Source organism: Hyaena hyaena, unplaced genomic scaffold (genome assembly GCF_003009895.1).
Source record: "Hyaena hyaena isolate Hyena2069 unplaced genomic scaffold, ASM300989v1 scaffold_658, whole genome shotgun sequence".
Lineage (NCBI taxonomy): Eukaryota > Metazoa > Chordata > Mammalia > Carnivora > Hyaenidae > Hyaena > Hyaena hyaena.
The window spans coordinates 96,987-118,537 of record NW_024081288.1 but is presented as its reverse complement, the minus strand read 5'-3'; the positions used below and the strand labels follow the sequence as shown (position 1 = coordinate 118,537).

Sequence of the window (21,551 nt, the reverse complement as noted above, 5' to 3'; positions counted from 1 at the left end):
TCATCCCAGCCAGAAGCCGTGTACCCAGGCAGCGCTAACCCCCTTTCTCCTCTGTCCCAGCCCTCGATAACCTCTTTTCTGCCAGAAAGAACTCTGTTTTCATGACTCTAAAAACCGAGCAGCGGGGGCGCCTGGGTGGCTTAGTCGGTTAAGCGTCCGACTTTCGCTTAGGTCATGATCTCGCGGTTCGTGGGTTCAGGCCCCGCGTCGGGCTCTGTGCTGACTGCCAGCTCAGAGCCTGGAGCCTGTTTCAGTCTGTGACTCCCTCTCTCTCTGACCCTCCCCTGCTCACGCTGTCTCTCTCTCTCTCTCTCTCCTAGAAATAAAAAAAAAAACCAGAAAACCAAAAACAAAAAACTGAGCAGTGGCTTTGGGGCCCCCGAAAGTAGTGCTGAAGGGAAAGGATAGCCCTTAGGGAGGGGTGGGGCATCCCGGGCTGAGGGAGCGTGGCTCCTGGTGGCCCTGGTAACTTGTTCCCCGGAGCCAAGTTCCTTGACAGGGGCCACGTGACCAAGTTCACCAAGCTGCACTGCTTTCCCCTCCTGGAGACGGCGCTCTTCTTCCTGATGTCCTGGAGCACGTTCCTTCTGGCGGAAGCCTGTGGCTTTACAGGTGGGTTCACCCTACCCTTGGGCTGCCCTTCCCCCCACTGTAGCCGGGACCCTGGGAACCGGAGGGGGGGGCCGTGGGGCAGCCACATGGAGCCGATTAACTGCCCGCAAAGTGTCCCTATGAGGCTCGCTGAGCGAGGTTGGTGTTCCGCTTGAGGAATCACTTTGTTGCCCAGAGCTCTACATTTGTAAAGGCTGAAATTTTCTGTTGCAAGTGCAGATGCCTTGGAGTACTCCCTCGAGTACCCCTCCTTCGAGCTGTAAGGAGGCAGCTTAGTGGCAAAGGTTATTGGTTACATTAACATCTTACTCGTTTCCGCCCCTAGATTGCTACTTATTTTACAAGCAGGAACAATAACGAAATAGGTGTCCTTGTAAGGGTGACTTCCCATCTACTGACATGAATGCGGACACAGCCTTTCCTTGTTTTGTCTCTGGTCTGTTTAATCATTGTTTTTCAGTGCCGTGTTTTTCTGATGTCAGTTTCATGTGTTATTAGTATGAGGGACCTTGTGATTTTAGTTCCTCACATCCTCTTGTCAAAAACAAAACAAAAAAAAAATCACAGGGGCACCTGGATGGCTCAGTTGGTTAAGCGTCCAACTTTGGCTCAGGGCATCATCTCATGGTTTGTGGGTTCGAACCCTGCATCGGGCTCTGTGCTGACAGAGCCCGCTTCAGATCCTCTGTCCCCCTCTCTTGGCTCCTCCACTGCTCGCTCGCTCGCTCTCTCTTAAAAATAAACATTTTTTGTAATCACTAAATTTTTCCACTGGAAAACTGAAGTACAATGACTATATATGAGCCGGATAGTTGGGAAGCCCTTTTATCGTCTTTTTCAAAATACTGCAACATGCATTTGCAGGCAGCATTATAAAATACCCCAGTGCTTTACAACGTGACAATTATTTGTAAATGTATAGACAAAAGTCCCCGTGTCAGTTGTCTCCCACGATTAAATGGTTGCCGTTAATCAGAAATCGAGGTAATCAAGGCTCGGATACACGGATCCATTCTGTGTGAGGCCCGAGGCCATGCAAAACCAGAAAGCATTTGCTTGGAATGAAATCCTGGCTTCTGAGAAAAGGGGATGAGGGGTCCTCACGGCCTCCTTGAAGACATGAATGCTAAATGCCAAATTAAGGAGGAGTTTGCGGGGGGGGGGGGGGGGGGGGGNCTTGGAATGAAATCCTGGCTTCTGAGAAAAGGGGATGAGGGGTCCTCACGGCCTCCTTGAAGACATGAATGCTAAATGCCAAATTAAGGAGGAGTTGGGGGGGGGGGGGGGGGGGGGGGGGGGGGGAGGGGGGAGAGAATACCCTTAAAACCGGAGCCAGAAGGGAAGTCGGGGACCTTGGCTTTGAAGGAGGGCAGAGTGAGAAGAAGGAAAGCTTGATAGGAGTGGTGGGGGCAGGGGGAACCTTCAGGAATTGGAAACTTTCCAAACTGTCCCGGAAGTTGGGTAAGTTTGGGCCTGCCTACCTTAACTTTTTGTTTCAGTGGGGATTTGTTTTCCTGCTTCCTTCCCCCCCCACGTTGATTTTTTTTTCTTTTTTAAAACCCCCTCCCCAGGCGTTGTGGCTGTTCTCTTCTGTGGAATCACGCAGGCTCATTACACCTACAACAATCTGTCAGTGGAATCGAGAAGTCGAACGAAGCAGGTGAGAGTGGGCCCTGGGACCTCACGAGTGACCAGGGAGGGGCCCACACGGCTTACATCTTCCTTTTCCCCTTCTGTGCAGCTATTTCAGGTGTTACACTTCCTGGCAGAGAACTTCATCTTCTCCTACATGGGCCTGGCGCTCTTTACCTTCCAGAAGCACGTTTTCAGCCCCATTTTCATCATCGGAGCTTTTGTATCCTTTTTCTTTTTGGTTCCGCCGTTTTCGATGTGGACAGGCGACCCCTGCCGGGGAGGCTGTCATGATAATCATGTCTGCTTTGGGGTGGGCGGCCAGCCAGCGCTCGCCCATGGTGTTTTCATGATGAGAGAAAAGAAGGCGTACGTGGGTCCGTGGACCTGAATGCATCTAAGGATCCAAGGTTGTGCTTTCTGCATTTTCTGGGTAAGATGGTTTTCGTTCGGCGGGTACTTAGCAGGTGGTACCTTGTTTGTATAGCACCCTTCTTTTTTTAAAAAAACCTTTTTTTAATGTTTATTTAATTTGGAGACACAGACAGAGCACAAACAGAGGAGGGGCAGACAGAGAGGGAGACACAGAGTCCAAAGCAGGCTCCAGGCTCCGAACTGTCACTACAGAGCCCGGCGCGGGGCTCGAACTCACAAATCATGAGATCGTGAGCTGAGCCCAAGCCAGATGCCTAACCGACCGAGCCCCCAGGTGCCCCTGCTCTTGCTTTTTCTGATGCCTTGTGGGTAACCTTTAAAAAAAAAAAAAAAAAAAGGAGTGTTTTTCTCTTCTGGGCTTGTCGTTCACAAGCCAGTGCAGAGCCGACACTTACCAGGCAGCTAGATAGCGACAAGTGGCCCAGTGCCACGTGGAGGCCTTCCGGTTAGAGTGTTAATCTGCTCCCACCGGGGCTCATCGCTTGGATTCACACACTCACCAGACTGATGGCTACAGATGTGAGAGGATCGTTGTTTTTTATTCTCGGTTCAGCAAGATGTCCTTGCACGTCCTCTGGATTTGTGTTCCTAGCACAGCATTCTGTGAGCCATAGTGAGATTGCCACCCTCGTTTATAGATGAAGTCTCACTGGGGACAGGCACGATGGGTCCCCCGGGAATCCCGCACGCCACTTACCACTCTGCACCGTTGCCTGGCTTCTGGGCTAGAATCGTGCTTTCTGAGCACTCCCTGTTTTCCTGCCGTTCGAAACAGCACAACACAACACACAAAACCAAAATGAGGAGGGAAAAAAAAAGCTAAAAGCAGGGAAGCAGTCAGCCCTTTACCCTGGAGAAGGCAGGAGACGGGTCCGCCCTCACTTCTGCCTGAAACAGCTGCGGCCCCGGGCAGCTGGCACTCGGCTGGAACGGAAGCTCCCTGTCCCTGCGGGTCCCACGGCAGTTTCCTTCTGTGACCAGGGCAGCGTGCGGCCCCCTGCTGGGCTCTGTTCAGTGAAGAATGGCCCGTTTCCCTGAATTCTTTGCTCACCCTGGCAGAGCTCCCCGTCCGCACCCCTCTGCCTCCACGGGCTCACGCCTCCAAAAGGCATCTGAGCCACTCGGGTAGACAGATCTCCCCCCTCTTGAGTCCTGGAAGTGACGTGGATGCAGCTGAAGTGTCCCAAGTGCTCCATGTGTCCCCACCTCTTGGCCGTAACACCTTCCTGATCATTCCGAGCCCCTCCTGTTTACTTCCGACTAAAGCTTATGAGCTCTTGCCCCACAGGTTATGTGTTCTTCTTGTGACTTCCTTCTAACAGAGCCCAAGCCACCGTGTGCTCCTCTCTCAGCTCCCCACTCCTGCCGGGGTTCCTGGGCTTATCTCTGGACTCGTGTCTGGGTAGACGGGAGACGTGGTCCACGCCAGCGTAATTAAATCAAGAAGTGCCAACGGGGGCTGGAGATTACGTCGGGGAGCCAGGAGGTTGGGAACGTTGGCGAGCTGACTCCCGCTTGTAGCTGAGGCTCGCTCCGAGGGAGACTCGGTCATGGCCGGGCTGCCTCGCACTGCCCTCCTGATCGCGGTGCGGTGAGCGCTGGGTCATGGCCGTGCGAAGCCGCCATTCACGAAACCCGTTGCGCCCTTAACCTCCACCTGGTGGCCAGGTTGCCATCTTCCTGGGCCGAGCCGCACACATCTACCCGCTCTCCTTCTTCCTCAACTTGGGCAGAAGGCATAAGATCGGCTGGAACTTCCAACACATGATGATGTTTTCAGGTAAAAACCCAGGAATGCAACGAAAATGAGTTTTCTGGGGCAGGCGTGTCAGCGTGACCAAAATATGATTGATAAGGTTCGTTAAAAAGACAGAAGTTAAAAATCCCTGGCTCTTTTTGTGTTCTCCCACAGCGCTGAGTAGACCGACTTCCGCTCAGGGGACCTGGAGATACAGAAGTATTTAAAGTGCTTGATTGTTTTCTAGTTGATGTGCATAACCCTTACTCTTCCAGAAGGGCTCCAGACCTAAAACTAGAAGGGAGATAGATGTTTTTTTTTTTTAATTTTTAAAAATGCTTATTTATTTTTGAGAGACAGAGCACGAGCCGGGAGGAGACAGAGAGAGAGGGAGACACAGAATCCAAAACAGGCTCCAGGCTCTGAGCTATCAGCACAGAGCCCGACGCAGGGCTCGAACTCACAAACTGCAAGATCATGACCTGAGCGGAAGTCAGACGCTTAACCGACTGAGCCACCCAGGCGCCCCAGGAGATGGGTCTTTAATGAGAGAACACAGGCCGCATCCCTCAGTACCTCCCAGCTGCAGCATCCACTCTTGTAAAATAATGAAATGGAGCCAGTTGGTGGAGGTTTCTCCTAGCTCCAACTTCCCGTGAAGCAAAAAGTAAAATACACTCGCGTAAGCGAAGATGAGCCCCAAACCAGAAGTTAATGGCTGTGGTAGTTCTGCTTAATTTACACTGTCTCCCAGATGCTCCCCTCTCCACTATAAATCTGAAAAGTGTGCAGAAGCCGCTGAGGCGAGAAAAGAGAATAAAATATATGGAGGTAAAGAAAGGAGAGAGCAATTGGCATGAGTAGATGGTGTGTAAGGGTAGTAAGCGTCATGTGTTAAAAACACGACCCAAGTTAGGTCCTCTCTGTAAAGCAGACAGAGGAGATGGGGCAAAAAGCTGTGGTGACCCTTAACAGTACCTCTGTCCTGTGGTGGGCGGGGCAGGGGGGGATATGGGAAGGTGCAGGGTAAGAGGCAAAGTGACGTGCCTGGGTGGCTCAGTTGGGTAAGCGTCCCACTTCGGCTCAGGTCATCGTCTCACACTTGGTGAGTTCAAGCCCTGCATCGGGCTCTGTGCTGACAGCTCAAAGTCTGGAGCCTGCTTCCGATTCTGTGTGTGTGTCTCTCTCTCTTTGCCTCTCCCCCACTTTGCTCTCTCCTTCAAAAATAAGATCAACATTAAAAAAAAAGAAAGTTCTTTAAATTTTTTTTAATGTTTATTTATTTTTGAGATGGGAGGTCAGAAGGGCAGAGAGAGGGAGACACAGAATCCAAAGCAGGCTGCAGGGTCTGAGCTGTCAGCACAGAGCCTGATGCGGGGCTCGAACTCACAAACTGTGAGATCATGACCTGAGGCGAAGTCAGCTGCTTAACTGACTGAACCACCCTGGCGCCCCCCCCCCACCAAAAAAAAAAAAAGTTCTGGTGGAAAAGAACAAAATGAGTTGGAGAGAACTCAGTCACCGAGATAAACTTAAAATACATCCACTGTTTTCTGGACTAAAAGGCCGTACACAGTGCTGTTTAAAGGTATCTCCTATAAACGTTACTTCCTTCTGGAAACAGTCTCACCATCAAAGGAACTCCAGACGAAATACTTGGGGCTTCACTTCCATATTGCTTACGATATTTATCTAATAAAATAAAACTGCAACACACTTTGTCTCTCCCTGACCCCCAAGTTTTCTTCTTTGAGACCACATCCCTTTAGAGGCTGAAGTATTGATCGTTGACAAAGCTGGCCGTAGGGTGATCTAGATGTGTATGTTACTTCACAAGTATGGAATAATAGAAAATACTAACTTGGCTGTGTTTTTTAACGGAAGTCTTTTTTAAAGTTTATTTATCTTGAGAGAGAGAGAGAGAGAGAGCAAGCAGGGGAGGGAGAGGGAGAGAGAGAAAGAATCCCAAGCAGGCTCCGCAGCACCAGCGCAGAGCCCAGTGCCGGGCTCGAACTCATGAATCGCAAGATCATGACCTGATCTGAGAGGAGAGTCGAATGCTTGCTTAGCCGACTGAGCCACCCAGGTGCCCCTTTGATGTGACTATTTTGAGTTATTTTTTAGTGAATTGCGAAGTTCGCAGATTAGTGAATTTACCAAATTATTAGGAAAGGCAGGGGGCGCCTGAGTGGCCCAGTTGATGAAGCGTCCGACTTCAGCTCGAGTCATGATTGCGCAGTTCGTGAGATTGAGCCCCACGTCGGCCTCTGTGCTGACAGCTCGGAGCCTGGAGCCTGCTTTGGATCCTGTGTCTCCCTCTCTCTCTGCCCCTCCCCTGCTTGTGCTGTCTCTGTTTCTCAAAAATAAATAAACATTAAAAATTTAAAAAAAAAAGCCGGGAGAATACACAAACAGATACCATGGTTATCACTTTTCATTCTCTCATGATATATGCAGTCTGGCCCACGGTGAACAGGAATTTACACCAAGTAGCTATTAAAGACCACGAATTCAGTTTTTATTGTAAAACAAATGCTGAGTAGGGAATGAAGAAGGAACAAAAGAGCTTAGAAAGGTAAACATTAAAGTGTGGGAGCTTAATCTTTTAAGTAAACAACATCTTATTAAATGCAATTAAAATGTAACAAGATGAAAATATGAGAACTCACATAAAAGGAGAACAAATATTTGTGAATTATATTAAAAATATTCACTACTGGGGCACCTGGGTGGCTCAGTCAGTTAGGCGTCCAGCCTCGGCTCAGGTCACAGTCTTAAGGCTCGTGAGTTCGAGCCCTGCATCGGGCTCTGTGCCGACAGCTCGAAGCCAGGAGCCTGCTTCGGATTCTGTGTCTCCCTCTCTCTCTCTCTGCCCCTTCCCCACTCGCACGCTATTTCTCTCTCTCTTCACTACCATTTCAATCCCTTTGTGAGTGCTGCATTGTGTAGGTCAAAGCATCTGCTCTGAAAATTAAGCGCAAATATGAATATACTTAACTGCGTACATTTAATTTATATCTCACAGGGTTGTTTTTTCTTAAGCACAGTTGACACATCGTGTTATATTAGTTTCAGATGTCCAACATAATGATTCAACTTCATTCCAGGCTATGCTGTGCTCGCCGTAAGTGTTTGGCGCTTAATCTTAATAATACCCATTAATGTAGAAGAAGGATCAGCTGTGTATTTTCATATACTCCATGGCTAAGAGTGGCTTTCCAAGGTGGACATTTACAACCCATTTCACTATAGAGGACACTAACTTTGAAATCCAATGAAGAGAAATACAGCCCTCCAAAAGAATCCCATTGTTTTCACTAATAACCCCTGTATTACAATGAATTGTACTGTTATTCTATTCTTGGTTTTTGCCCATAAGATTTTGTAGAAATTTGGGTGTTATTTTTCTTCTCTTCTATGTAAGTACCTACAAAATATCCTTGGCTTTTCCTCTTGGCCCACAGAGCCTAAAATATTTCATATCTGACCCTTGACGGAAAAAAATTGCCGACGCTCTCTGTAGATCGGGTTGTAGTGTTACTTGCCAGAGTAGCTTTGCTGGATCACAGACTAGAGAGCTTATGTTCGTACTGCTCATTTGCATTTCTTTTTACTTCATGTTACTAAGCAGAATGATCTCAGTGATAAGAGTGTTACTGTTCTAGAATGTTCCGGACAAAGCAGTGCAGTGTTTTTCTCATCACACCTGGACAGTGTGCAAAAGAAAACTTCAAACAAGAGAAGACCACATTCCCTTAAGGCCCCTCTTTCTGAATATAAGACAGCCTGACTCCGGAAACATACGCGGCTACAGTTTATTAGCCCCGAGGGGCAGCCACACGTCCGAGGTCACGTTGTCGTTCGCCCGTTGTAACCAGATCTTCCTCCCCGGTCCCCGCAGGCCTTAGGGGCGCGATGGCATTTGCGCTGGCCATCCGTGACACGGCATCGTACGCGCGCCAGATGATGTTCACCACCACCCTCCTCATCGTCTTCTTCACCGTCTGGATCATCGGCGGAGGCACGACTCCGATGTTGTCATGGCTCAACATAAGGTCGGTTGGCAAGCACGGCCACTTTTGCATCTAACTGTGTCCCTGCGGCCACACACAGGGTGAGACCGCTCAGCGCGTGGTAGGTTTTTCGGGTGCTTTTGTTGGGTCTGCAGGGGGGCTTAAAAGGCGATAACTAAAAAGCCGGGGCGCTGAGTTTTCCGCGAGAAGAAGGGTTGCCATGGAAAATGCTCATCCATACAAACACCCAGGGCGTTAGAAACACCTGGACGTTGCCAGAACAGCGACAGGGGCCAGAATTCAAAAAGCCTTAAAGGTGCTGGCGGCGTCTGGCGTTTGACATTCCTCCGAAATCAAACCCGCGGCCTTCAGAAGAAGCTCAGCCGCCTGAGATGATAAGAAGAAATAAAAAGAGGCAAATAGAGTGTTGTTTTGCAGAGGAAACCGTGTCTCCTCTCGCCTGCGTGCACCAAAGAGGCGTGGCGCTTCCTGCGGCACCCTTACTCGTTGCAGCCGCATGGATGTCCCCTGCCTGTGGTTTGGCAGCTGTGTCAGGATGGAGAGCGCTGACCTCAGATTGATTGTGCTTTAAAGAGCGTTTGGATCCCAGACAGTGCTCCTGAGCCCCAGCACCGTACGGGCAAGAGGAGCCCGGAACAGGGGTCCAGAGCCCCAGAGCCTAACTCTGGCTCTGGTGCGAAGCAGCCCGTCACGTCTTGGGGCCTCAGTTTTCCTGAACGTGAAGCTCTGCCTCCCCGGAGGTGCCCCCACCGCGCCCCTGAGTTTTGGGGCCGCAGAGGTTGAATGCGAGCAGAAAGAGGGAAAGAGAAAGCACCCGAGCGGCGCTTAGGTGCGAAGAAGGATTCCCTGAAAAGCCACAAGGTGGCGCTGTTTCTTCCTTTCTTCCTGGCTCGGCGATCCTCCCTTCTCGGGAACATAGGATGTGCTGGCCTGTCGGCCTGCCGAGCACACCTACCTTGGGAGGAGAGGGGACCCACAGAGATCTCGCAGGCATCTCAGGGTGGGGGGGACACGCGGAAGTTGGGAGAAAGCTGGCATTTGAGAGAACAGTCTCCCCCACCGCCTGGGACTTTTGTATCGGTGGCAGGCCGGGCTTGCTGGCCTTGGCCCCCGCCAGCCCCACCGTTTCTGGGCTAGCGAGGCTCAGCCTCGTGCCCCGGCGGGTCTGCAGACCTAGGTGGGGCGCATCAGTGGCAGCCGAGTCACTGTGTCAGTGACAGCCGTGTCGTAGCTACCACTCGCGATGCTGGCGTATGGGATACCACGCGGATGTGAACACAGTGTTCGTTAACATCCCTCTAAAGAAGCCAGTCGTGTGGTTTCCGGGCAGAACTGAGGCACAGAGCGAGCAGTAACTTGCCCAGGTCCCAGAGCTTTAGGTGGATGAGCCGGGATTTGAGCCCAGGCAGTCTTGGCACACAGTGCGCAGCCTTAACCACCGTGCTCCACCACCTGTAAGAAGGCTGGCTGGGTCAGGGACCGCCGCCGTGTCATGACATGGGGGGTGATGAGAATTTTGATGGCCTGGCATGAATCTCTAGGGAAAAGAATTCATCATGGGAATATAAACCTCAAGAAAAAAGCGGCCAGATTTTTTTGGCGCTATAACTCTGAGGCCTACGATGGTACCGTCTTTGTTCTGTGGAAGAATGAGGGCAAGAAAGGAGGCTCGTACCCTGCACAGGTGACGGTCTTTGCATTCGGTGACGTCTGAGATGATGTTCTGCTCCGATGCTCTGTGCTCTGGATGCACAGAGCGCGATTAAATCATGTGTGGTTTCCCTGCTCGTTTCCAAGCCCCCTTGTCCCCCCCCCCCACATATATAGGACCAAATAATCTTTCCCTGAGAGTAGGGGGCGGACTGGGGACATTTTGCAGTGTCCGGTAACCCTTTTCAAAACCGGGCCATTAAACCTCCCCGACCCAGAGCTGAGAGTGTGGGCAGCTTTCCTCGAGGCACACAAGCTGTGCGTGTACCCACATGATCGCTGGAGTGTGGAAATACTGGCATAACGTAGGACATAGCAGCTAGCACACACTGAGCGGCCCGGGAACGACTGTGTGTGTGACCGGCTACGTGACAGACCTAGTCTCCCCGCCTCCTCGTCAGCATTTGGTGTTGCCGCTAGTTTTCATCCTAGTTGTTGTAACGGGGGGGGGGGGGGGCACCTCCCTGTGGCCTTCACGTGCATTCCTCTGACGACTAATGATGGTGAACATCTCTTCATGAGCCTCTTTGCCATTCATCTGTCTTCCTCGGTGAAACACCTGTTCGAACTTTTTGTCTATTTTCTAATCAGATTGTTTGGTTGTTTTTATTGAGTTTTGAGGGTTCTTTATTTAGCATAGATACAAGGCTTTTGTCAGAGATGTGGTTTGCACCTATTGTCTCCCAGTCTGTATGTTGTCTTTTAATGCTTCTAGAAGAGTCCTCAAAGAACAGAAGTTTTAATTTTGAAGGAGTGCAATTTATCTTTTTTTTTTTTTTTGCTTTTATGCATTGTGCCTTTGGTGTTATATGTAAGGACTCTCTATCAAGCCCTAGGCCCTGAAGATTTGCTTCCATATTATCTTCTTTTTGTAATGTTTACTTTTGAGAGAGAGAGAGACAGACAGAGCATGAGTGGGGGAGGGGCAGAGAGAGAGGGAGGGAGACACAGAATCTGAAGCAGGCTCCAGGCTCTGAGCTGTCAGCATAAAGCCCGACGCGGGGCTCGAACCCACAAACTGTGAGATCATGACCTGAGCTGAAGTCGGACGCTCAACTGACTGAGCCACCCAGGCGCCCCTCTTCTGTGTCATCTTCTAAAAGTTATTTTAGTTCTATGCTTGACATTTCAGTCTGTGGTCCATTTGGGGTTAATTTTTATATAAGCTGTGACGCTGAGGTTTAGGTTTTATTAGTTTTGTTTATTTGCCTATTGGCCACCTGGTTGTTCCGGCACAATGTGTTAAAAAGACTAGTCTTACTCTGTTGCATTACTTTTGCTCCTCTGCCAAAAATCAGTTGGCTTGATGCGTGTGGGTTTGTCTGTATTCTGCTCCATTGATGGCCGCGGTCCCCCCTCCACACTGTCCTGCTAACTATAGTTATATAATAAGCTTTAGCATCAGGTAGAGTGAGCACTCCCACGTTATTCTTTTTCAAAACTGCCATAGCTAGGGGCGCCTGGGTGGCTCAGTCGGTTAAATGTCCGACTTCGGCTCAGGTCACGGCCTCACGGTTCGTGGGTTTGAGCCCCACGTCGGGCTCTGTGCTGACGTCTCGGAGCCTGGAGCCTGCTTCAGATTCTGTGTCTCCCTCTCTCTCTGACCCTCCCCTGCTCACGCTGTCTCTCTCTCTCTGAAAAATAAATAAAACATTAGAAAAAAGCTGTCATAGCTATTCTAATTCCTTTCTATATATATTTTGGAATAAGCCTGTCTGTCTTTAAAAGAAAAATTCTTGGTGGAGTTTTCACAGGAATTGTGTTACACCTATAAGGAAGTTTGGGGAGGACGGCCATCTTGTTTTCTGTTGTGTCTTCCAATTCGTGAACGTGGCATGTTTCTTCATCAATTTAGATTGCCTGTGACGACCTTCATCACTGTTTTATGGTCTCCAGCATGCAGTGCCTGTGCGTGGTTTGTGGGCTTTGTATCTAAGTATTTCTTCTCTTCTGAGCAATTAGAAATGTTATTCTGTCTTCAGTTTCAGGTTCCACATGCTCATTGCTAGGATATAGAAATACAGTGGGCTTTTGTATGCTGATCTTGTATCCTGTGACCTTGCCGAACTCATTTGTTAGTTCTAGAAGGGTTTTGTTTGGTTTTGTTTATAAATTCTTTGGGATTTCCTACGTAGACCATCACTTCTTTTGCAAACAGACAGTTTTATTTCTTCCTTTCCAACCAGAGTACCTTTCATTTCCCTTTCTTGACTTACTGCCCTGGCTAGGACTTTCAATATGATGTCGAGTGACAGTGACATGAGCTGCCATCCTTGTTTTGTTTGCAGTCCTAAGGGAAAAATATTCCGCCTTTGACCAATAAGTATAATATAATACTAGCTGCAGCGTTTTTATAGATGTTCCCCATCAAGTTGAGGGAGTTTCTATCTATTGCTAGATTTTTGAGAGTTTTTCTTTTTATCATGAGCAGATGTTGAATTTTCTCAAATGCTTTTCCGACACCTAGTGTTACTGTCGTATGATTTTTCTTGTTTAGCCTGTTAATATGGTGGGTTACACCGATTAATTAAAATATTGAGCCAGCCTTCCTTCCCTGGGACAAACCCCATTTGGTTATGGTGTGGAGTTTTTAAAATTCTGTTAGCTGAATTCTGTTAGCTACTATTTTGTTAAGGATTTTTGCGGTCTAGGCTCACGAAGGATATTGGGCTGAAGTTTTCTCTTGTTTTGTACTACCTTTGTCTGTTTTTGGTATCAGGGTAATCTGGCCTCCCAAAGTGAGGTGGGACGTGTGCCCTGATTTTCCGTTTCCTGAAAGAGATTGTGTAGAATTGGTGTTCATTCTTCTTGAAAGTTGAATGGAATTCTCACGTAAAACCATCCGGTTCTAGAGACTTCTTTTTCAGGAGTTGTTAAACTGTGAAGGCAATTTCTTTAATACTCCTAGGGCTATTAAGATGATCCATTTCATATTGGGTAATGTGGTAGTGTGTGAAATTGGGCCATTTCATCTAAGTTGTCGTGTTTATATTGTTTCTAACATTGCCTTATTATCCGTTCGATGTGTGTGAGCTCTGCAGTGATACCCCTGGATCCGTTGCTGATACTGGTACTTTGTGTCTTCTCTCTTTTTTTCGTTCAGTCTTGCTGGAGGTTTGTCGACACTCTTGATCTTCTCAAAGAGCCAGCTTTTCATTTCCTTGATTTTCTGTATTGTTTTCCTGTTTTTTAGTTCACCAGTCTCTGCCCCTATCTTTATTCTTTCCTTCTTTCTGTCCCAACTCCACCCAGACAGCGTCATGAAGCAAATTGGTGAAAAATACACATGGCGTTAGTTCATTGCATTTTCCAGATGTGTATAAATAGTGATTACGTAAGTGTAGAAACTGACACAGAGATTACACCAGAAATAAAATTATGAGTTTGATTGGTTTTTCTGGCGTGTGGCTTGTGATGTTACGTGATGGCCATGAATCATTTATGTGAACCAGGTTCTGATTCTAAACTAAATCAGAACCCCCCCTGAAGTTCAGTGTGGTTAAAACCTCAATACCTACTGGTTCCTTACTTGTCTAGGGTGCTGGCAGAGGCCCTGATGAAGTGTTAAGTGGCTGCTCAAAATCAGAAGCCCAGGGTGGGGCCCCGAGTTCCACCATAAATAATAAGGAGTTAGTTGTGACTTTTGAAAAAAAATTTTTTTTTAATGCTTAGTTATTTTTGAGAGAGAGCAGGAGAGAGAGTGGAGTGGAGCAGGGGAGGGGCAAAGAGAGAGGGAGACGCAGAGTCCAAAGCAGGTTCCAGGCTCCGAGCTGTCAGCACCGAGCCCGACGCGGGGCTCAAACCCAGGAACCGCGAGATCATGACCTGAGCCGAAGTCGGACGCTTAACCAACTGAGCCACCCAGGCGCCCCTTGGGAGTTAGTTGTGATTTTTAACCATGGCTAAATTCTTGTCTGTGTAGAACATAAAAACGAATACAACACAAACCCACAGCCGGGTTGCTGCTTTCCAGAAATCCAGCTTCCCTTTTTAAATTGGTATTGTTGTGATTGATATTTTAAAACGTAATGGCAAAAAACGCTCCAGTGGTTTTCTGTTAATGCACAGACTGCATATTTCTCTTAGTCTCTTGAGCAGGTCTTGTTATTCACAAAGGACGTGATTTTGGCACTTGGAAAAAAAAAAAAAAAGAGGACCACAGGATTATTTCAGCAGAGGAGTCGCATATGTGCCCAGAGCACATTTTGGCGACATGGTGGCTGTTCTCTTCGGAGCCCCCAGCTTCACGTGACACGCACAGGAAGTGGTGGTGACTGGGGGGGGGGGATGGGGCATGCGCAGCTAATCTAGCGCACAGGTGCCCTCCGCACCCCAGCGTGCAGTAACGCAACCGCTCAAGGACAAGTAAGGGTAATCCCGTTAGACGGAGAATTTCCGATAAAGCTCTTGGCGAGATAACTTGAAGAATCAAGGCAGGGAGAAGCCCTGAGCCCTTTATGTAATAGCATTTGTAACTGGATTATTTTAAAAGAGTTTAAGGACGCCAGCGTGTAATCAAAGGGCCCATTCTGTGAGGTGAGGGAATTGGGGCTCTGGGCTCTAAGGGCTCTCGGTGCCACCATTCTTCTACCTTTGTGACCTTGGGCAGCTTATTCAGCCTCTTCAACTCACTTTCCTCACTGGTGTAGATGGGGACGATAGCATGAGGACCGCATAGGGTGGTGAATGAATGTGGTAAAGAATTCGCTCGTTCATCGTACCATCTAGCAGAGGGTAAGCATTAGTCTTTCTCCTTGAGAAGTTGTTCTGAGGCTTAGTGAATCCTACATTGGTGGAATCCAGTGTGCTTTTCTGGAATTTGTTAGAGTCTCTCAGTGCTCCCGGAGAATACGGAGTCTGGTTTCAGTCACGTTCTGAACGTGCGACTAGTTAAAAGTACCACTGTTGCCCACCCCCCGCCCCCCAGCAAGGAGCCCTTCAAAAATGTTTTTTTCCCAATGACCTCTTCCAGTTGAAATTTGAATACCACAGATCTGCTATATACCCGTTTATGTACTATCGTGCTTCAGAGGGCTATAAATCACTGTAATATCTAAAGGGGTTTTCTTTTTTTGTCTCACAAGACCCAATTTTCACACCCATGGGGCAATAGCGCCCCCAATTGGCATTGCACCCAATTTAGCACAGTGGTTCTCAACCAAGGGCAGTTTGCCTCCCAGGGGACATTTGACAGTGTCTGGAGATACTTTGGTCGCCTCAACGGCGTAGGCGCGATGCTATTGATACCTTGTCGGCAGAGGCCAGGGCCCGGAATGTCAAGAGGGCTGGGATTGCGAAACCCTGCTCCCGGAGTACAATGGCTAAGTTCAAATGCACCCCGAATAACCCAGAAATTGTCAAGGGAGGTGCAAATGGACCGTGCCAGCTCTACGGCACGAGGCAAAGAGAATAGTAGAAGCTGGGTTCCTGACCTTCAAGTTGAACCTGGGGACAACGTGTTTACTGGTGTCAAAAAACAAAACAAAACAAAACAAAACGCCATCGTTGTCTTCTTCCATACTGTTGCTGTTTTCAGTCACGTGGTGCTTTTTGCTCTTTCTGTCCAAGGTGTGTCAAAATCTGTGTGAACGCTTCAAATATGTGTTGAGTGACAACTTCGTCTCCTGTTTTGCGTATGGACGTATCTTGCTTTATGAAGCCGGACGAATTCCTGAGAAGTGTGAATTCATGATGCATGCGTTGCATTCATTCCTCTGATTTCCTTCCATTATATTTTGAGAGGCTCGCCTTCCCTCCCAGTTGATCTCATTTGAGCCGGCTCCTGACATCGTTGCTTTGAATTTAAGCGTAGCGGCCTGTCTGGCTCTTAGACAATGGGGACAGCTGAAGAGAGGGTTCGGATCTATATTCGTGGTGAGCCAGCCTGTTCTCTGATGGACGGACGTCGTCTAGGTCCCGTGTCCAGAGCTCCTGCCCCCCCCCCCCCGCCATGGTCCCCGTCACACTCACACTCCCTTTTTCTGCTGCCCAGAGTTGGCGTCGAGGAGCCCTCCGAAGAGGACCAGAACGAACGCTGCTGGCAGTACTTCAGGTGACACAGGGGCACTCTCAGAAACAAATTAACCGGGCCTGGCTTCTCTCCTCCTCCTAACCTGAGATGTTTCTCTTCATGCTGTTTTGTCCCTTTTCTTCCTCCGTGTGTGCGCCAGCCCCCTGCCCCTTCTGGCAAAGGAGTCAAGTCTAACCCCTTCTCCGCCCTTTCTCTGGGTTGATCGATGTGTCGGTGTTCCTGAGATTCTGTCCCCTTGCCCCGCATCTTGGACAATGGGTGCCAACACCAAAGCCGGAGATGGCAGGTGTCTCCCCTGTTCTACCACTGAGCGTAGCGTTGAGAGCAGTCCGTTTTCAGAGCCACAGATCCATGTCCCACAAAGTCTTCCTTCTGATCTAGTAGACAAGGCTTTTAACTCCTAAAGACAACTAGAATTTGAATGGTTATTTATTTTTGAGAGAAAGAGAGAGAGACAGACAGATGGGAGTTCAAGTGGGGGAGGGGCAGAGAGAGAGAGGGAGACACAGACTCTGAAGCAGGCTCCAGGCTCTGAGCTGTCAGCACAGAGCCCGACGCGTGGCTCGAACTCAGGAGATCAGGACCTGAGCCGAAGTCCGACGCTTAACTGACCGAGCCACCCAGGCGCCCCAAGGGAGCTAGAATTTTATATTTCCGCCATGACTGGAAGAGTATGGCTTATACCATCTTAACAAAGCACCAATGCTCTCTTAGGTTTTGAAGTGTTTATTTGTGTACTTGTACCTCATGGGGAATCAGAAGATATAAAAACAGTTGTTGTTCTTTAAGCCAGAAGATAAAGACTCTCTTAATGCAATTTGTTTCTCGGTGTCCATCCAAGTTTATGATTGGATTATGCTTAAGAGTGACGATGTTGATTAAGCAGAGCAAAGACTTTAATGCTGCTTTTTTCCTTCCTGTATCTTTATCAGCACGCGTCCTTCCTGATCTGATTCTCAGGGCCGGGCCGGTAGATAAACCACTGAAGAACAGGGTTGAATTCTGTTCTCGCCACTGCGAAAGGGCAGCAGAGAGAATAGCGATTCCAATCATCAGGCATGTTCACTGCGATATCACCAGGCTCCAGACACAGTGTAATGATGTGCCGATAATTAAAGGAAGCTGTTAAATTCCCTGGCTTCACATTCTTTTCTACTGTAAAAAAGACACACATGTTCACTTTCGGAGACCTGACTCGAGGTACCAGTTAAGTTGCAGAGGAAACCCTTTCTTTTGAAATACCCCACCTTCAGGAAGGAAGGTCCTTTGGGCAAAGTACAAGTTATTATCCCCCGGGACATGAGAGAATTCAGACTGTGATCTGGTGTTTTACGTGAAGGTGTGTGTCTCATGGTCCTCCTAATTATTCAGGACCTCAGCCATTCACATTTTGGGATCAGCTGCCGTGTAAAATGCCATGAAATCCCAAGGTACTTATACCAGAAGGGAAATCATTGTTCACATTCTTTCTGCATGTATTCATTCCAGAACGAGCACACTTGTTCACTTGCTGTTTTTTCTCATTTGGTGGGAAACTGAATGAAATTTTTTTTTAAATTTATTTCTGAGAGAGAGAGAGACAGCGTGAGCAAGGGAGGGTCAGAGAGAGAGAGGGAGATACAGAATCTGAAACAGGCTCCAGGCTCTGAGCTGTCAGCACAGAGCCCGACGTGGGGCTTGAACCCACGAACTGTGAGATCATGACCTGAGCCAAAGTCAGATGCTTAACCGACTGAGCCACCCAGGCGCCCCAAACTGAATGAAATTTCAAAGGCAGTTCCTCAGTCATACTGGCCACGTTTCAACCGCTCAGTGGCTGGCCGCGTGTGGCCCGGGGCTGGCACATTGGACAGCGCAGATCTAGACCACTCCCACGGTCCCAGAAAGTTCTGCCGGACAGTGTGGATCTAGAATCATTCCCAAGTTCCCCCAAACAAAATGTTGAACATTACAAGTTTGAGACGAGGTTAGGGGGGCCCTACTTTTGTGAGTTTATCGAGTCATTTCAACGTTTTGTGCTTTGTTGTGTTGCATTCTGGCCTGGCCCCTGGCGGGCCCAGGATAAATGGTTCCACTGTCATTGCCATTGCCAGGACTTGAATGAGAAAAGTCACAACCTAGTCATTCTAAGCAGTTCTTGTGACACAGAATTGGATTCTTGTGAAACAAGTTTTTTTTTTTTTTTTTTATCCCCTCTTAATAGAGATTCGTTAAATGAAGAGAGGGGGCCAAATTTCATTTGGCAGCTTTTATTGTATCTGGTTTTATTTTCATACTTGACCTTTTCTCCTACGCACAGTCTTCCTATTTCCTGTAGGCCAGCGAAGTCCATTTGTTTGGTCTTGACTGACCTGGAAGCCACTTACGAAGGCTCGTTACACCTGTTTCGAAATTTGCAGTACAGAAAGGAGACATCATGAGGGGCAGACCTGGACTGCCGTGGCCTTGGCCGTGCTGTGTTTCACGCCCATCAGATCACGTAATCTCGTTGCCCTGCCCCACAATTTGGTCAGGCCTTTCGGTGAGGCCGAGGACTGCTGCGCCACCCGGCACCGTGGCACGCTGTGTGAGAAACACTGGGGTGACCGCGGCCTGCCCCTCCGAGCCTGCAGTGAGGGGCTCCCCCAAGCCCATTTGCCTGCCTCTGGGGGCTTTGCGCTGCTGTTGGATCCAAAGAGCCCGGCCTAATCTTGGATTCCTAGCTGTTAATCTTATAAACGCTGACACGCTCACCCTCCAGAGGCCTTTCCTCTCTGGAATATATGCTCCTTCAGAGCCTCCAAATAGGTGAGGGCTCAGAATCCAGAGCTGGGAAGCCCGTACGCAACCTCACCTCTAACGCTCTGATATGTTAGACACATTGGGCACATGGAAGCTCTCGTGTGAGTTTTTTAAAGGGCAGCCCTGAGGCCCCCAAAGCGGATGGATTTCCGGTCAGGAAATCCCTGCGAGATTGGTCGCTCCAAGGTCCCCCGGGTAATGTCCAGCCACGAGGACACGCCTCCAACCCTCGGAACCTCCTGCCTGGAGGCAGCTCCTAGGCACGGAGCCAAGTGCCTCCGCCTCACTGCAGGGGTCCTCCCAGACCCCAGCCCCGTAGGAAGGCACTCTGGCATCTGGTGCGCGAGGTTTTAGCTAGAAGAGTACCTGGCAGGGTGGGCACTCGGCAAATATGTGCCGAATCCGTGAATTCATCCTGTGGTTTCAAACTCTGCCTTCAGCAAAATCCGGGAGATCTGTGCCCTTGCCCCCCAGAGCGCCCCTTTCTGGGGCTCCACACCTTGGGTGAGTGCTTGACCTGGAATGAGACAGGGTAGAGGTTGGCTTTGAGAGGAGATGGTCTTCTGTCTTCCTTTTCCATTAGCCTCTTTTCTCAAGAAGCGACCTGGGCATCACAGGTGGGAAAGAGGGAGGCGGAGGAAGAAAAGTAAGGTGCGCACACGCAGGGCGTCGCGGCCCTCTCGCCCACCCACCGGCGTCAGCGCCCCGGTACCGGCTGCAGAGACCCTTGGTTGAGGCCACTCGGCACCTCCCTTCAGGCTCAAGTCAGACCTGCCAAAAAGCAAAAACAAAAACCCAACGACTGTGTTCTCAGTTGACAGTTCTTTGCAACACCGGGGGGAATGAGGGAACGCAGAGAGCGCCCCTGGCCTCTCTGTTTTCTCCCCCGTTGCCCCGTGCTCTCCGTGTCACGGATGCCACAGCTCTCTGCCTCCGAGTGAGGAAGGTTCAGGGATGAAGAGTTAACAGGTGCACGAGGCGACAGGTGGCGTGTTACTAAAGCCCAGTAGAAGCGTGGGATCTGCTGTGAGTGGCTTTCGCCACTTTGCCTTCTCTCTCTGCCTTCAGCTGTTGATCTCGGATGTGCCCATTCCCAGGTCACCTCTGTTGCAGGATATTTAGGCGACGCGTGCCGATGGCTGCGAGTTTATTTGAATGCATCTAAAAAATTAGACAGCTGAGAGACAGCTGGCTAGCTAGGCGATAAAGAAACTCCAGCAAAATGTCACTGGTAGCGTCCAGGTGGTGGGCATGCAGGTGTTCACTGTGAATTCCTCCCGCACTGCCCCGGACGTGTGAAAACTCTTGGACTAGAAGTTTAGGAGATTAGGAGGTCAGGGCAGAGGTGAGGAAGCAGCAGAAAGGAAAAGGTGGGGGTGCAGGGCTCAGTGGGATCCACCTTTGGATAACTCGGATCGTCTGGTGCGGGAAGGCATAGGGTGTAAGCGCACGGTACTTCTTGTCTCTTCTGGGCTCTGGCGTGGTACCTGACCTCTGTCTCACGACTTTTGCATGCAGCCCTCCTCTTATAGCTAACTCCTCCTTCCACTTCCGGGAGACGGTCAGCCCTCTCGGCTACCTTCCGCCAGTGTGGCCGCCACGGTCCCAGCTAATACTCTTCGTTTTTCTCCTTGTCTTTTTCTCTGGTGACTTCTAGAGTTGGTGTGGACCCCGATCAAGACCCACCACCCAGCAATGACAGCTTTCAAGTCTTACAAGGGGTAAGTCACAAGGGAGGCCTCTTCCGGGGGGAGACATCGTTAAAACTAGCTAAACGTGGGGCGCCTGGGGGGCTCAGTCGGTTGAGTGTCCGGCTCGACGTCGGCTCAGGTCATGATCTCACGGTCCATGGGTTCTAGCCCCGAGCTGGGCTCTGTGCTGACAGCGCAGAGCCTGCTTCGGATTCTCTCTCTCCCTCTCTCTCTGCCCCTCCCCTGCTCACGCTCTCTCTGCCTTTCTCCTGCTTACACATGCATGCTCTCTTTGTCTCTCAAGCTGTTTCTTAAAATAGCAACAACTTATTGAGCATTTACTACATGCCACGCATCTTTACATGGAGTCCCTCACTGTGAGCGTGACAACAACCTCATAAGGTAGGTATTATTGTCCCCATTTTACAGATTAGAAGCTGGAGTCTGAGAGTCTCAGTGAGTCCTCGACGGCTGGAGAATTAGAAAGTCACGAAAGCGAGATCTGACCCCGGGGTCACCGTTCTTAAACAACATACTGAGGGGGTAGGCCGGCCAGGAGAGTGTTCAAGCTAAGTCCCTGACTGCGTACTTTCCCAGCATGGGTATATTGAACACCCTGGTGGTGGGCTTGCCGTCACTGGGTCAGCGTCTGTTGGTGATGCCCTGGCAGGGGAAGGGGAGGGCTGGGGTCTGACTCCCCGGGCAGATTCTCCAGCCCCGGGAAACTGAAGAAGAGAGGAGAACTCAGTTATAGAGGATTCTAGGCCCTGGAGGAACAGGACGGCCTGAGATCGGCCACATCCTTCCTGTCTTCACACCCTCCTGCCCCACTGTAGGGGCTGAAGGTCATAATAGTTAAGGCTTAGGCGGGGGTGGTGGCAGCCGCG

At 49.6% G+C, this 21,551-nt stretch overlaps 1 protein-coding gene across 2 annotated transcripts in view; it reads left to right on the top strand.

The window, feature by feature from the left end:
* SLC9A7 (solute carrier family 9 member A7) overlaps positions 1-21,551 on the top strand; it is a 130,794-nt gene that overhangs the window by 85,333 nt on the left and 23,910 nt on the right. Inside the window, exons 8-14 of one of the 2 annotated variants that reach the window (XM_039216779.1) lie at positions 507-612; positions 2,184-2,272; positions 2,354-2,467; positions 4,348-4,459; positions 8,319-8,472; positions 16,154-16,213; positions 20,631-20,694. In XM_039216779.1, the coding sequence (XP_039072710.1) occupies positions 507-612; positions 2,184-2,272; positions 2,354-2,467; positions 4,348-4,459; positions 8,319-8,472; positions 16,154-16,213; positions 20,631-20,694 (699 nt within the window). The remainder of the gene's footprint in view (positions 1-506; positions 613-2,183; positions 2,273-2,353; positions 2,468-4,347; positions 4,460-8,318; positions 8,473-16,153; positions 16,214-20,630; positions 20,695-21,551) is intronic. The other variant, XM_039216780.1, reaches the window with a different exon arrangement.